Below are 14,176 nucleotides of genomic sequence, written 5' to 3' on the forward strand. Positions count from 1 at the left end.
ATAAACGCATATGATTTTTATCTCTTTGGATATCTCAAAAACAGAGTGCTTCAGATGAATCCACGAACCATTCCTGCACTGAAGAAAGCAGTGCAGGAATGGTTTGTGAACAAGATAATATCTTTAAAAAAAAAACTAATATCTTTAAAAAAAAAAACAAAGCACCATTATCGTACTAACTATTACAATACAATGGCATGGAAACTTCTTATCAAAAATGCAAAACCAACTGTTAACTAACACTTTTTGCTTTTGGCCATAAACTATTATTCTATAAAACACATTAGAAATACAGTTTACCTTCTTGTTTGGTCAATAGTTTCCTTAGATTCTTTTAACTGAGCTTTCAGATTTGCTACCTCATGTTCATATTCTGCATGATTCTGTAAATTTAAACCAACCTTTTGGCTCCTAAGTTTTGCTATTTCTGCTTGTAGTTCTTGAAAAATTACATAATTTAGTATATTAATATATGAAAAACAATATTAAGCATATTAATAGATGAATAGTTTTTAATATTAAGTCTAAGTCCAAACTAAAGAAATACATTATGTTAAAATCCAGCCTAAAGTATTAAGGAATATGGAAAATTAATACAGTAGAACCTCACTGTTCATGAGTTCTCAGACACTATATGTGCTACTATATGTCTGTGTGTCCATTAATATGAAAGTTATCTTGAAATCTTACACATTGCGCCATTCTCATCTGTGTTTCCAACTAATAGTATGCACAATTTACCAGGTGCATTCAAATTACAAGGTCTCCAAATTTATTTCTCATAAAGTACAAAAGATACAGAGATGACACTTATCTCACTTTTCAACATAATCTAGAAGCTGCACACATTTTTCACACCTGTTTTTTTAAAGCTGTGAAGGCTGCAGAAAAGCTTTCTTTGGAGGTATGTTCAGCCCATTGGTAAATGGCAGAAGCAGCTGCTTGTCAGCTAGGCAATCTAATTCTGTCACCTTCTATCACAAAGAGCATCCTTCATCATTGGGAAAAATCAAGTCACTAAGTGCCAGGTCAGGGCAAGTATAGAGGATGTGGGATAACTTCAATGTTGTTTTCTTTAAAAAAAAATGTGCACATTTCCAAAATGATGGGTTGAAGTGTTGTCCTAATAGAAACGAACATGGTTCTGTCTGTGTGGACATTATTTCTGAAGTGAAGGGAGGAACTTTTTCTTTGGAACATCTTCATATGCATTTTCTGTCACTGTAGTGTCCTTTCCTTAGGTACACAAAGTGTAAGGATTATTTCATCAATATCCCAGACAGAAAACAACAACCATCATTTTCTCTGCAGTGTTGCAAACAACACAGAAGATTTTTGGTGGTGAATCAGTGTGCTTATATAGGCAGACTGACATTTCATTTCTGGATTGGAACCCCTGTCTCAATCCATCATGACAATCAAGGAAAAGAAAGATCCATCCAGCATCTCGAGTGAGCAGGTTTCAATCAAGCTGACATGATTGTCTTTTTATTCCTGGGAAAGATATCTTGAAACCCATCGAGCTGCTCATTCTGAAATCTTCATGGAGTATGTGTTATGCATGGGTTCAACAGAAATGACTCTAGCTGTTGCAATTTCATTCATATTCTGATCTGTTGATCTTCTATCACCCAAAACTATTTCCTCAACCCATTGGCCTCAGAATGACTGATTCAGCGTCTTGGTTCATGTGCTTCGTTCTCACAGGACTCCCAGACTTCAAAAAAAATTATGTACCCAGCTACAAATATTTTTCACATCCATACGGCTTACAGAACAAACTTCTGCCATTTCAAAGTGAGATGCAAAAATTGGATGACACATTGCTCTTGATGAGTGAAGGATATAATATTTTAAATATTATAAACATAGTATTGCAGTGCCCTGTTTAGGGCACTGCAATCAACGTGACATAATGAATTGTGCTGCCATGTTCTGAAAACTCAGAACTAATTAGCTTTCTCACAAAGTCAACTCAAATAGTTGACTTTGTGAGAAATAAATCTGGAGACCCTATAAACTTGAATGCACATCATATGAAAACACAAAAATAATTTTGAAAATCTGATGAGGAGGAAATTATAATTGTTATTCACAGTTTCCTGTTTGATACAAAACTGAAAGAAAATAAATTCTCTGAAATGCAGTTCCAGAAGTTCATGAAATTAAATCAAATGACAAACAAATTGATATTAAAGAAATTATTGAACAAAAAAAAAAGAAAAAAAAAGTAAAAATGATTTTTTTTTTCCACAAATGTTTTAAAATTATGATTTGATTTAATATCATTTAGACCAATATATGCAAGGAAGAGAACTTATTCTGCATAATCCAATAAAAAACAAACCCCGAGTCAATCACTCAGTAACAGAACGTTTCCAGATGACTTTTCTATATCAGCATGTTAGAGAGGCAAGAAAGAGTCAGAGAAAATAGTACACTGATATGATACTGGTTTTATATAAAGATCTAACTACTGTCAAGGATAAAGGGAAAGAATTTTGCTTTCACAATTGTGATTAACAATGGTCTTAGTTTTTAAATTCTTTTCAATGGGTGGACCAACTGATGATGTACCAATGGGAAGTGTTCAAGGAAGTAATTGTAACAGCTACCAAGCTTTTATATCAACTATTATATGAACTCTCCACTTTAATGTTAGAGCCCACCCCCCATGTATCTGACTGTATGAAGGAATCACCATGAGCAGGCAGTGTTGGCAATATGATACAAGAAATCAAAGCTCATATGGCACCAGCCAAAAAAACTTAATTTTTTCATCCCTTCTAATAATTAGTCCAAACTTTAAACTTACACAGATTATCCACCTCCACAACACTGGATGGAAGATTATTCCAACAACTGACTACTTTTTGACTGAATGCAAATTTCTATATCTAATCAGCAACCATTCTTTTTCAATTTAAATTTATGCCACTTGTGTTTCAACTGAAGAAAGAGTAAAAATGGCATCAGAATTCAGGCCTTTTTAAAGCTTTATATGCTTCAGAATATAAAGCTTTAAAATATAAAGAATATAAAGCTTCAGAATATAAAGAGCAAGAGTTCACTTAGATCACCATGCATATGCCTCGTTTCCAGAGACTATGATTTACAAAACTCCAATAATCCCTGGTAAAAATATTCTTCCCCCCCCCCCCTATTAATCTTGTTCTTCTATGCACCGTTCCAACAAGATCAATGTCCTTCCTGAAATGAGGTTTCCAAACCTGTATGTATATTCAAGATGTGGCATTACACAATGGGATAAACATCTTTGTCCTTGTTAAAAAATTTCTTATATATCATTGACAGGACTGCCATGAGCTGTTCTATAATCTGTTTGCACTTCCAGAGAATGTTATATCTGATATGTCAGATACAAAATTTTGTGACATTTCATACCATGGTCCATCCAGGAGGTGGCTATTGTAGTTGTTGTTGTTTGGTTTTTAGGAGCATTAGCAACTAAGGCCATATTGCTCCGGGGATGTGCGGTGGTCATTCCCTAACCTTTCCGCATCCTCCGTATTTGGTGGTCACGGGCTCAAACCCCAGTCTAATCAAGAAGCGTGTGCTACACACTGCTGCTCCTGTCCACCTGGCTACGGAGGTGCCTAGGTGGCTATTCTTGATGGCTCTATTGTCAGGGAAGTGAGGAATATTTGATGCAATAAGTCCAGGCTATATCTGCCATGATAGTAATGGATGGCCAGTGCTCAAAACAGAAGGAACTGGAAAGTTGCTGGAGAGGCCTTCATCCTGCAGTGGATTGAAAATGGCTGATGATGACGATGATGATATCTGCCAGGAGCAAGAGTTGATGTCTGCCCTTAAAAGATAATTGTTAGTTCCCATCTTTTAAGGGCACATAAAGTGATATTGCTGTAAATGTTTAGTTCTAATGATATTAAATACTTGCATTCTGCTTTAATCCAAGTAAAACATGTTGAAGAAAAGCCATGAATTAGAACTTAATTTGAAAGTGTCAGGAATTTTGCTAAGACACTTTCTATTGTGTCTTTCTTTAGCCATTAACCACCCGTTGCCTTTAGCCAGCGGGTGGTTAATTGCTGGAACAAACTTCCATCTATCATGGAAGTTGATAGGTTGAATAAGTTTAAGGAGGAACTGGACAGGCATTTGGAGGGAATGGTGTGATTTTTTTTTTTTTTTTTTGGCTGATGCTGCATACACTTGCTTTCTTGCATCACATGCCACTACTACTACTTATGTTGAGAGATTTGTCAATCAGTTTGGCCCTAGAGAGATTGTGCAAGGCTCAAGGAATAGAATTTTTCTCTGCATGTCCAGTGCTTGTTAACAGACAGGATTGTTTTTATAAGAATGGGATACACTTGAATAGAAAATGTGCAAGAATAGTTGTTGATGCTATTGAGACAATGTTAGGAGGATTGGAAAACTGTTAGTTTGGGGAGGGATAATGCTAGGAGCATAGTAAATACATTTGATAAGTTTTAAAGGCTGACATTATAATACAAACATGGTGTCATATTAAAATTCTTACGATGCAGAATTTTAATATAGTGATTACAATGTATACAAAAAGGAGAGATGACACAAAATTGGGTGAGAGAGTTTGTTTTATTATTATTATTATTAAGAAGCATATAGACTAACACAGTTCATAGTATAACCAGTAGATGCAAGTTTCCAATGCAATATTGAGTGGTATGGTGTGACATAACTTTACAGAAAACATTCCAATAACCCAAACATTTAGAGGCAAATGGAGCTGACTGCTGTTATCAGTGTCCATTGTGGTATCATGGAATGGTAATTGCAAAACCACATGGTAACACTGTACAGGTTGTCAACTCTGTACTTGGCACTTGAAAACAACATCCACAAGGATTGTGAATTGCCAAAATTGGCCTCTGAATAGTTGGGTTCTTAGAATGTAAAGGATTATTAGCTCTGTGCTCCATATAATTTATAGGGAGCACAGAGTTGTTTAATCTCTATTAGAATTAGTTAATTCCCAAGTATGTCTTTCTCCCAAGAAATTATAGTATATAAACAATTTTGGGATTATAGCATATACCAGGGGTGGCCAACAAGTCGATCGCGATCTACAAGTCAATCATGGCTTTAATTTCGGTTGATCACGATGGATTTTAAATATATATAAAAAATAAATTAGTCAAAATCTAAATGTTCTTGCTATTATGCACCCCACTGCATATGCTTATTACAAATCCACTCTTGTCGCCGCACAGCGGCTAGGCTTGTCTAGTGAAAATTCATGCAGTTATGTTGAGGAGAGCATAGATTATGTATTGAATTCTTATTTGGCTTACTTAATATTAATAACCAGACAGTGCTTATACGTTAATTTAATACCCTTTGATTTAAAATGAATACTATGAAAAAGAGTTAAATGTATCATCTTCATCAAGAGTGGGAACTACAATACTTTTTTTGTAATGATAAAAGAAAAATGTTATTTGATTTGCAATGCTTCCGTGGCTATATCCAAAAAAGGAAATTTAGAAAGGCACTTCAAAGCGCTCCATGGTAAATACCAAATCAGATTTTTCGCCTAATAGTGACCTTAGAAAAAATAAATTAAAAGAACTTAAATCCAGATTATTCTCACAACAAAATTACTTTGTGACACCTAATTTACAATCTAAAGCAGTAACATCATTTAAAGTGTAATTTCTTGCAAAAAAGTGCAAACCATTTTCTGATGGTCAATTCATCAAAGAAGCATTTTTAGAAATAAGATTCTCTTTTTGAAAATTTTAAGTACAAAAATGGAATTAAAAGTGCCCTTCGAGATTTGCAATTATCTTGCAATACTGTGATGCGACACATCAAAAAAATAAGTAAAAATGTGAGCGAACAATTGATGCTCATATTGCTAATTGCGTGTCTTTTTCTTTACAACAGTTGTTATTTGGTTTTTAGGAGCATTAGCAACTAAGGCCATATTGCTCCAGGGATATGCAGTGGTTATTTCCTGACCTTTCCGCATTTGGTGGGCACGGGCTCGAACCCCAGTCTAATCAAGAAGCGTGTGCTACGCACTGCTGCTCTTGCCCACCTGGCTACGGAGACACCACTCTTCTTTCTTCACAAAAAAGACGTCAGTGATAAAGCTCAATTGCTCGTTGTTATTCGTATGGTTTTCGATGATTCTGCAACTAGAGAAGAACTGCTGGGTATGGTTTTGTTAAAAGAAAGAACTGGAGGTCTTGATATATTTAACACATTCAAAAATTTTATTGAAAAAATTAAATTACACAATTTAAGTTCGTATCAATAACAACAAATGGAGCTAAAGCAATGACAGGGCATCTTAACAGATTCATCTCATTGTGCCAAAAGGATGAATTCCCAGATTTTTTTGAGTTACCACTATATCATCCACCAAAAAAGGGTTAGCCAGCAAAAGATTAAATACTAAAAGTATTATGGACATAGCTTTCAAAATCTTGAATTACATCAGAGGACAATCTCTTAAAAGGAGGCTGTTCAAAATGCACCTCAATGAAAATGAACCAGATCTGATATTACACACAGATGTGAAGTGGCTGAATCGGAGAAGTTTCTACAGATTTGGAAATCTGCTGAATGAAATTTAAAAATTTCTCGATCAAAGTGGAGATGATTATCAGCAGCTGCAAGATACAGTGTGGTTGTGTGATCTGGCTTTTTTGGCAGATTTTACCACTAAATTAAGTGATCTGAATTTGGAATTACAAGGAAAAAATAAAAATGTGGGTGACATGATTAGTAGTATTTCTGCATATAAATATCAATTTTTGGCAATGGCTCAGAATCTCAAAGAAAAATTCGATCATTTTGCAAATATGCAAAAGTATCCTGTTTTTGAATTTAATAAAGAGAAATATGTTTCTGAAATTGAGAATGTTGTGGATGATTTTGAAACCAGATTCAGTGATTTTAAAACAACTGAAGATATTGTTCAATGTATTTCTTGTCCATTTAAGGTCGACTAAGATACGAAACAAATTGCAGGGAAAGAAAAAAAAAAAAGATGATTTTTCACATGGAGAAAATATTACTTGCAAATGAAATTATTACATTGCAAAACGATATCTTCCTAAAAGCCAGGTCATCAGAAAAAGGCTTTTGGAAATATGTTTGCAGAGAAAAGTACTGTAAAAAAATGCAGTGAATTTTTAAATTCACTGTTTCGGTTCCACATATCTATGTGAATTGGCCTTTTCATATTTGAAACAAAAAAAAAAAAAAAAAAAAAAGACTGAGAATTGTTCTACTCTTACGGACTTGCATATAGAAGATTCTTTACTGTTGGCCTTATCACAGTACATAAAATCCCCAATTTTAAAAGCTTGGCAGATGACATTAAGACACAAACTTCACATACGTATGAATTTAAAATAAGAATTCTGAATTGTATTTAATTGTAAAATTTATAAACAACATTTTTTCAATATGTGTTGATTAACCTTTTTAACCATGTGCAATGAAATTCTTGAGGTGGTAGATTGTGGCACATTTTGAAGAAAAAAATCGATTGCATCAAATTAAGTTGGCCACCCCTGGCATATACAATCAAACTGAAATCAAACAACCAACCTCAGGACATGATCCTTGCTGAGCCTTGGAATTTTACAAATTTTGGGTGATCATATCATAGTCGTAAAAATATTGTACTACAGTTGTTATTGCTGGGTTTTAGGTGAATCAGCAACTTAGGCCATATTAAGCCGTTATGTGTCAAGCCACATCAGACCATATAAAGCCCATGCACACACATACTCCATAAAAGTGTGTTCATAGACCAATTTACATGTTGTGCACACCTGAAAAACAGAATAACTCCACTTGATATCAATAACTACATCCTCAAATGACGAGATCTTTAGAAATTCCTCTAGTCATTGATAGGACTGGAACCTAAACTCCTCCAAACAAGTGACAAAACCTTTATACTGTCCTGGAAGGCAGATTGTAATTCTAAACTGCAAATTATTTTCATAGTATGTACAAGTGTAATCTCCTACCCCCACGTACAGTATCTGAAAAAGTATTGTAAATATACAGTGCATGCTGTACAATACATCAAAAGTAAATATTAGTTATTTTCACCATGGAAGGAATAAAGGAAAACATTTCACACAGTCAATTCTCTGAAGATCCAATGTTAAACATCTTTAGAAATACAACCATCTCTCCAATAGAGAATAACTTACGTCATAGAAATATGTCTTTCAACATGTGTGTTAAAAGACATATCTCTATCCTCTGGATAATTTTCTTTTAGGTGGCACATGTACAAATACAAATGGATGGCAGTTGCACTATAAATGATGCTTGTAAATTACAATCTGAATGTTCTAAAAACATTCACTAAACAGTAAATGTGTTTAGTGAATTGTTACCTTAACTCTGTTTCATATACTAATCACTTATTATCAGTGAGTCACTCGTCTTGTTAATAAACAAGAATGAAACACACCCATTGCTAAAAATTTTGGCAAAAGTAGAGAAAGACTACAAAAGCCATCAGCAAGTTCCTGCTGGGCATTTGGAAAGTGAAGAATGCATGGGCTCAGTCAGTCCTCTACTGACACGGTTTCCCCTCTACATGCTCGGTAATTGAAAAGCATGTGTCCATTAGTAAAGCATGTCATGGTATTGAAATGTTGATTCGTATCAGCATTTCAACACCCACAACAACAAAATCCAATGGAGGTATATGAAGAACACAAGTGCTTGTCAGGAGCATAACATTCTACAAAACAAGATGATAATTAACTTGATCATAAGCTGACAAGCAGTCCCATAATGAGTACAAGCATCGACACTTCTTAAAAATAAAACTTTGTTTAAAAGCATGATTAAGGAAATTTATGTTAACAATGCAATCCTTAATACATACAGATAATTTATTCCAAAACTTATTTAAGTATTAATCTAGAAGCATTACATATCAGGTTTGTTAGTCTGCAAGACTGATTGCTATAAATATTGCTTTTCTGAAAATGAACAATCTAATCAAAATTGTACTGAAATTCCTCAGGTCACATCAATGTATTAAGCATAAATGATGGGGGGGGGAATTAAAGTTAGAGACACTGCTTTTATTCAATTAGTCTTAATTATGATCGCAGTTCAAAAATCATTAATAATCAAACAAATAAAAAAACTTAATGCAAATAATTTATTAATCATATGTCTTATAGATTAAAAGACATCCACAAAATATACCTCTTATCATACGAGATTTTGGATCTTCATTCACCTTGGCCCTATTAACTATCTTTCGAGCCTGAGTAGCATACTTAAGAGGAATTAAGGACAATTGTGAGAGTAATAAACTACTCATTCCAAAATATTTTGCAACTTTTGACCTTTAAATAAGCAATTTAAACTGATTATAATTTCAATATTCCTTTGGCAACATATAAAATTATATAAAATGACAATTTATAAAATTTGATAATTTGACAATATCAAAGTAAGGCAATACAGAGCGGATATCATATTTTAAGGGCACAAAAGGTGATATAGTTATATACATTGGCACTAATGATGTTAAGAGTAGGAGACCGGCAGAATTACTTAACAAGTACAGGTCACTGTTGAAAGAAAGCCGTGAATTAGGGTTGAATTTGAAAGTGTCTGCAATTCTGCCCAGACAAGATAGGAGGGAGTATATGATGAGAGCCCTGTCAACCGATTCAGCCCTGGAAAGACTGTGCAAGGCTCATGGGGTATAATTTTTTTCAGCCTGGTCTGTACTTGTTAACAAGAGAGACTGCTTCTACAGGGATGGGATACACTTAAATAGAAAGGGTGCAAGAATACTTGCTGATGCTATCGAGGCAGTGTTAGGTGGGTCGGAAAACTGCTAGCTTGGGGGGGGGGGATACAAGGACTAATTGATTAACAGTAGCCACTGGCAAAGATGAAAGAGATTCTTTTACTGCTTCTATTGGAATGAGCAGCATCCTGGAAAACAAGATGCAGGATATTTCAGAGACTGCTGGGAGTCATTGCTGTACAAGTAAACACATGGATTGTGTTAGGGTAGCTAAGAATAGAAACAGGTGCATGTATACTTGCGTGTACACCAATTCTAGGAGTTTGGTAAATAAATTTGATGAATTTGAGGTATTGCTCAAAGCACCAAAGGCAGATATTGTTGAGATATCAGAGACGTGGTGTCACACAGATATAAGGAATGCAGAGCTGGAATTTGGGGAGTACAATGTCTACAGAAAGGATAGACAGGATAGGAAGGGAGGAGGGGTTATGCTATTAGTTAAGAAACACATAAAATCCAAGGAAGTGAAGTCAGTCGACATTGCTGGACAGTGCAGTGTGATGTCAGTTTGGTATAACATAAGCATTGGGAGATCAAAATTGAGAGTAGGAGTGTGCTATAGGCCTAATGACTCTGATGAGTATAATAAGAAACTGTACAGGGAAATAGAGTGGGCCAGTAAATCAGAGTCTTATAATGGGTGATTTTAATTTCCCAGTTATTGACTGGAATTTGTGGGTTGGTCACTCATACACTAGCAAGGTTTTGTGGATTTATTGGATGATTGTTTTCTACATCAGCATGTTCGGGAGGCAACTAGAGGGAGTAATACTCTTGATTTGATTATCAGTAGTGATTCTTCATGCATTAAAAATCTGCAGACAAAGGAACCACTAGGTGGCAGTGATTGCAATGTGCTGAAGTGGGATTTACTCAAAGAGGTAACTACCATCAGGGGTAAAGGGAAGGGTTATTGCTTTCGTAAAGAAGACTACGATGGTCTGAGATAGTATTTAAAAATTCTATACAGTGGGACCAACTGATGATGTTACCAACAGCAAACTCAAAATGGGAAGCATTCAAAGAACTTATCTTGGAAGCTACTAGGCTTTACATACCAACTAAGAAATATTGTGCAAGGTTTAGGCCTAAATGGATGTTAGATGAACTAATGAGACATATGGAAGAGAAGAAAAATGCATGGGAAACATATCAATTAACACGTGACACAGAAGCCTATGATAGCTACAAGTTGATCTGTAACCAAGTTACAAAGGAGGTTAGGCAGGCGAAGGCAGATTACGAGATTACGAGAAACCTTTGGCAAGGGATGCAAAGAAAAACAGCAAAGAATTCTTTACTTATGTAAACTCTAGAAGAGGATGAATCAGATTGGTCCACTTGATATCGATGGTTCAACAGTTGATGATCCTGCTCAGATAGCTAACAAACTAAATGAATATTTTGCATTGACATTCACACATGAGGAGTTATTCAGTGAGGGGAATGCCATAGGTGTATTCAACTCTGGCAGTAAGCTAGATAATCTTGTAATAACTGAGAGTAAAGTGGAGGAGAAATTGTTGAAGGTAAACACAAGAAAAGCACCTAGAGTGGATGGGATCTATCCAGTTATATTTAAGGAGGCAGCAAAGGAAGTAAGCAAACCTTTAGCCATAATTATGAGAGCTTCCTTGGACTCAGGGGAGGTACCCATAGACTGAAGATAATCTTGTATTTTTGAAAAATACCCTCTCAGCACAGACACCTCCGTAGCCAGGTGGGCAGGAGCAGCAGTGCGTAGCACACGCTTCTTGATTAGACCAGGGTTCCAGCCCATGACCACCAAATACGGAGGATGCAGAAAGGTCAGAGAATGACCACTGCATATCCCCGGAGCAATATGGCCTTAGTTGCTAATGCTAATAAAAACAAAAAAAAAATAACAACCTTTCGCACCTCTCATATGGAACGAAGGGTTGCTCTTATGAAGGAAGGTTTAAATTTTTGCAGATTACAGTGTCTGGAAACTAGGCACCTGCGAGGTGATCTAATTGAGGTGTATAAAGCCTTGAATGGTTTGAGCATGCTCAATGCTGATGGGATTCTTCCTCTTGCTCAGAGTAATCACCTGAGGGGGCATAAATTCAAATTGAGGAAAGGCAGTTGTAGGATAGATGTGCGGAAGTTTGCCTTTAGCCAGCGGGTAGTTGATTGGTGGAACAGACTGCCATCCTTTGTTGTGGAAGTTGATACCCTAAATAAATTTAAGGCTGAGCTGGACATGTATTTAGAACGAATCGAGGGGTGAAATGGGAGCGGGTTTTTTTTTTTTTTTTTGGCTGGTGCAGTATATGCTTGCTTTCTTGCATCGTATGCCTTTACTAATGCTAATATGAAATAATTAAGCCAAAGAAGCACAATCAACATAATAAAAGCTACCATTTTATATAGTTGCCAGATACAATATGATTAGGCTTAAGAAGATACAATCTACATGTCAAAAGCTACCTTTTAGCTATTTTTAAGCAATTTTTCACAGTATGGGTAGTAAAAAAAATATATATATATATATACAGTGAAACTTCTCCTAACGGACACCTCTCGTTAACGGACATCTCTCTACAACGGACATTTTCAAATTCCCAAACTCACTTCCATTGGTTTTAATGTGTTTGCAGCTTCTGTCTAGCAGACATTCTCTGTAACGGACGCGGACAGGCAATCTGCACTGTTTCGTTTAGATTAGCACTTAATTTGATCTCCCCATAATGGACAGCGGGCGAGCTCACGGCCCTTTTTCTAGGAACGTTTCTTCCACGTATTGCCTCAATCGTGTGTTTATTTTCTATTTCCGATTCTCTGAATTTTATCAAGGTTTACGTCGCAGTTCTAAACCCTTTTTCAAGAATTTTAAGGCACGTGTAAAACTTCTGATGAATTCGGTGTGTGCAGGGGGAGGGGGGAGAATATGGTCGGCCTTTCGTCTTTTCAGTTTCAGTTTTCGGTTTTTTTCAGTGTTGTGTGAAGTGCACAATGTCTTCGCGTAAACATTTAACTTTCAAAGATAAAGTCGAACTCATTAATGCGTATGATCGGCAAAAAAATAGTGTTCGCAATCTCGCTGCAAAATTCAAAATTGGGAAGACGCAGGTAAGCGACATCCTAAAGAAAAAAAATGAACTGCTCAAACAATTTTGGCAACACGGAAAAGATCAGGTTCAAAAATCATTCCCGAAAACTGTTGGACTTCAAATTTGTCGCGCACGTGCTAAAAAAATTCCCATTAATGGGTCTATTATTAGGGAAAAGGCTTTGGAGGTTGCGAAATCTATGGGAGTAAATGAGTTCAAAGCTTCTGTGGGATGGCTAGACAAGTTCAAAACTCGGCATAAAATTTCTTGGAAAACCGTAAGTGGTGAAGGTGGATCTGTTGATACTGGGGTTGTAACAGAGTAGACCGTCAAATTGGAAGATTTAGGTCGTGATTTTGAAGCTAAGGATATTTACAACTGTGACGAAACAGCGTTGTTTTTTTAAAGCTCTTCCTGAAAAAACTATGAGTCTAAAAAACGAAAAGTGCCAGGGCGGAAAAATTTCTAAGGAACGCTTGACTGTACTGTTGTATACAAATATGCTGGGAGACTTTGAACAACCTCTTGTTATAGGAAACGCACAAAATCCTCGTTGTTTCGAGGGCATAAAGTTGAATCTTTTGAATGTTGACTGGAAGTCTAATAAAAAAGCGTGGACGACACAAGATATCATGAGCGAATGGATAAGTCACTTTAACCAAAACATGATTCGCCAAAACAGAAAAATTATTCTTTTCATGGATAATGCTGCATCTCACCCGCACATTGAATTGTCCAACATTCAAATTGTTTTTCTGCCACCAAACACATCTGCAGAGTGTCAGCCCTTGGATCAAGGGATAATAAAAAATTTTAAACTTCACTACAGAAAACGTGTTTTAAGACATCTCATTGCAAACATGAACGATGTAACATGTGCGAGTGACCTTGCAAAGAAAATCAGCATCCTAGATGCAATTCAATGGATTTCCTCTTCAGTAAACGCAATTAGAAAACAAACTGTCGTGAACTGTTTTGTAAAGTCTCGCTTCTCAAACACAAAACTTGAAGTTGTGAACAGCAATGTGGAGCACCAAGAAGAACAAGAACTTCAACATCTATTGATAATGTACGACACTTCCGCTACAAGTGACCCTGGCTACAAAGATATAGACTCAAACCTCACTACAGAAGATGGTGCTCTAGATATCAACGACATTATCATCAATATTTTTCAAGAAGTTCCTCATGAGGATGAAGAAATGGAAGGAGGTCATTCTGTCGAAGAACATATTAACGACGAACCACCGATGAA

At 35.9% G+C, this 14,176-nt stretch overlaps 1 protein-coding gene across 1 annotated transcript in view; it reads right to left on the minus strand.

Moving 5' to 3' along the window:
- Positions 1-14,176, minus strand: part of LOC150089583 (kinesin-like protein KIF14) — a 221,881-nt gene that overhangs the window by 98,945 nt on the left and 108,760 nt on the right. Inside the window, exon 5 of the mRNA XM_090390040.1 lies at positions 301-439. Coding sequence (XP_090246166.1) covers positions 301-439 — 139 coding nt within the window. The remainder of the gene's footprint in view (positions 1-300; positions 440-14,176) is intronic.

This window comes from Mastigoproctus giganteus, chromosome 2 (genome assembly GCF_048544385.1).
Source record: "Mastigoproctus giganteus isolate SK-2022 chromosome 2, ASM4854438v1, whole genome shotgun sequence".
NCBI classification, from domain to species: Eukaryota; Metazoa; Arthropoda; class Arachnida; order Uropygi; family Thelyphonidae; genus Mastigoproctus; species Mastigoproctus giganteus.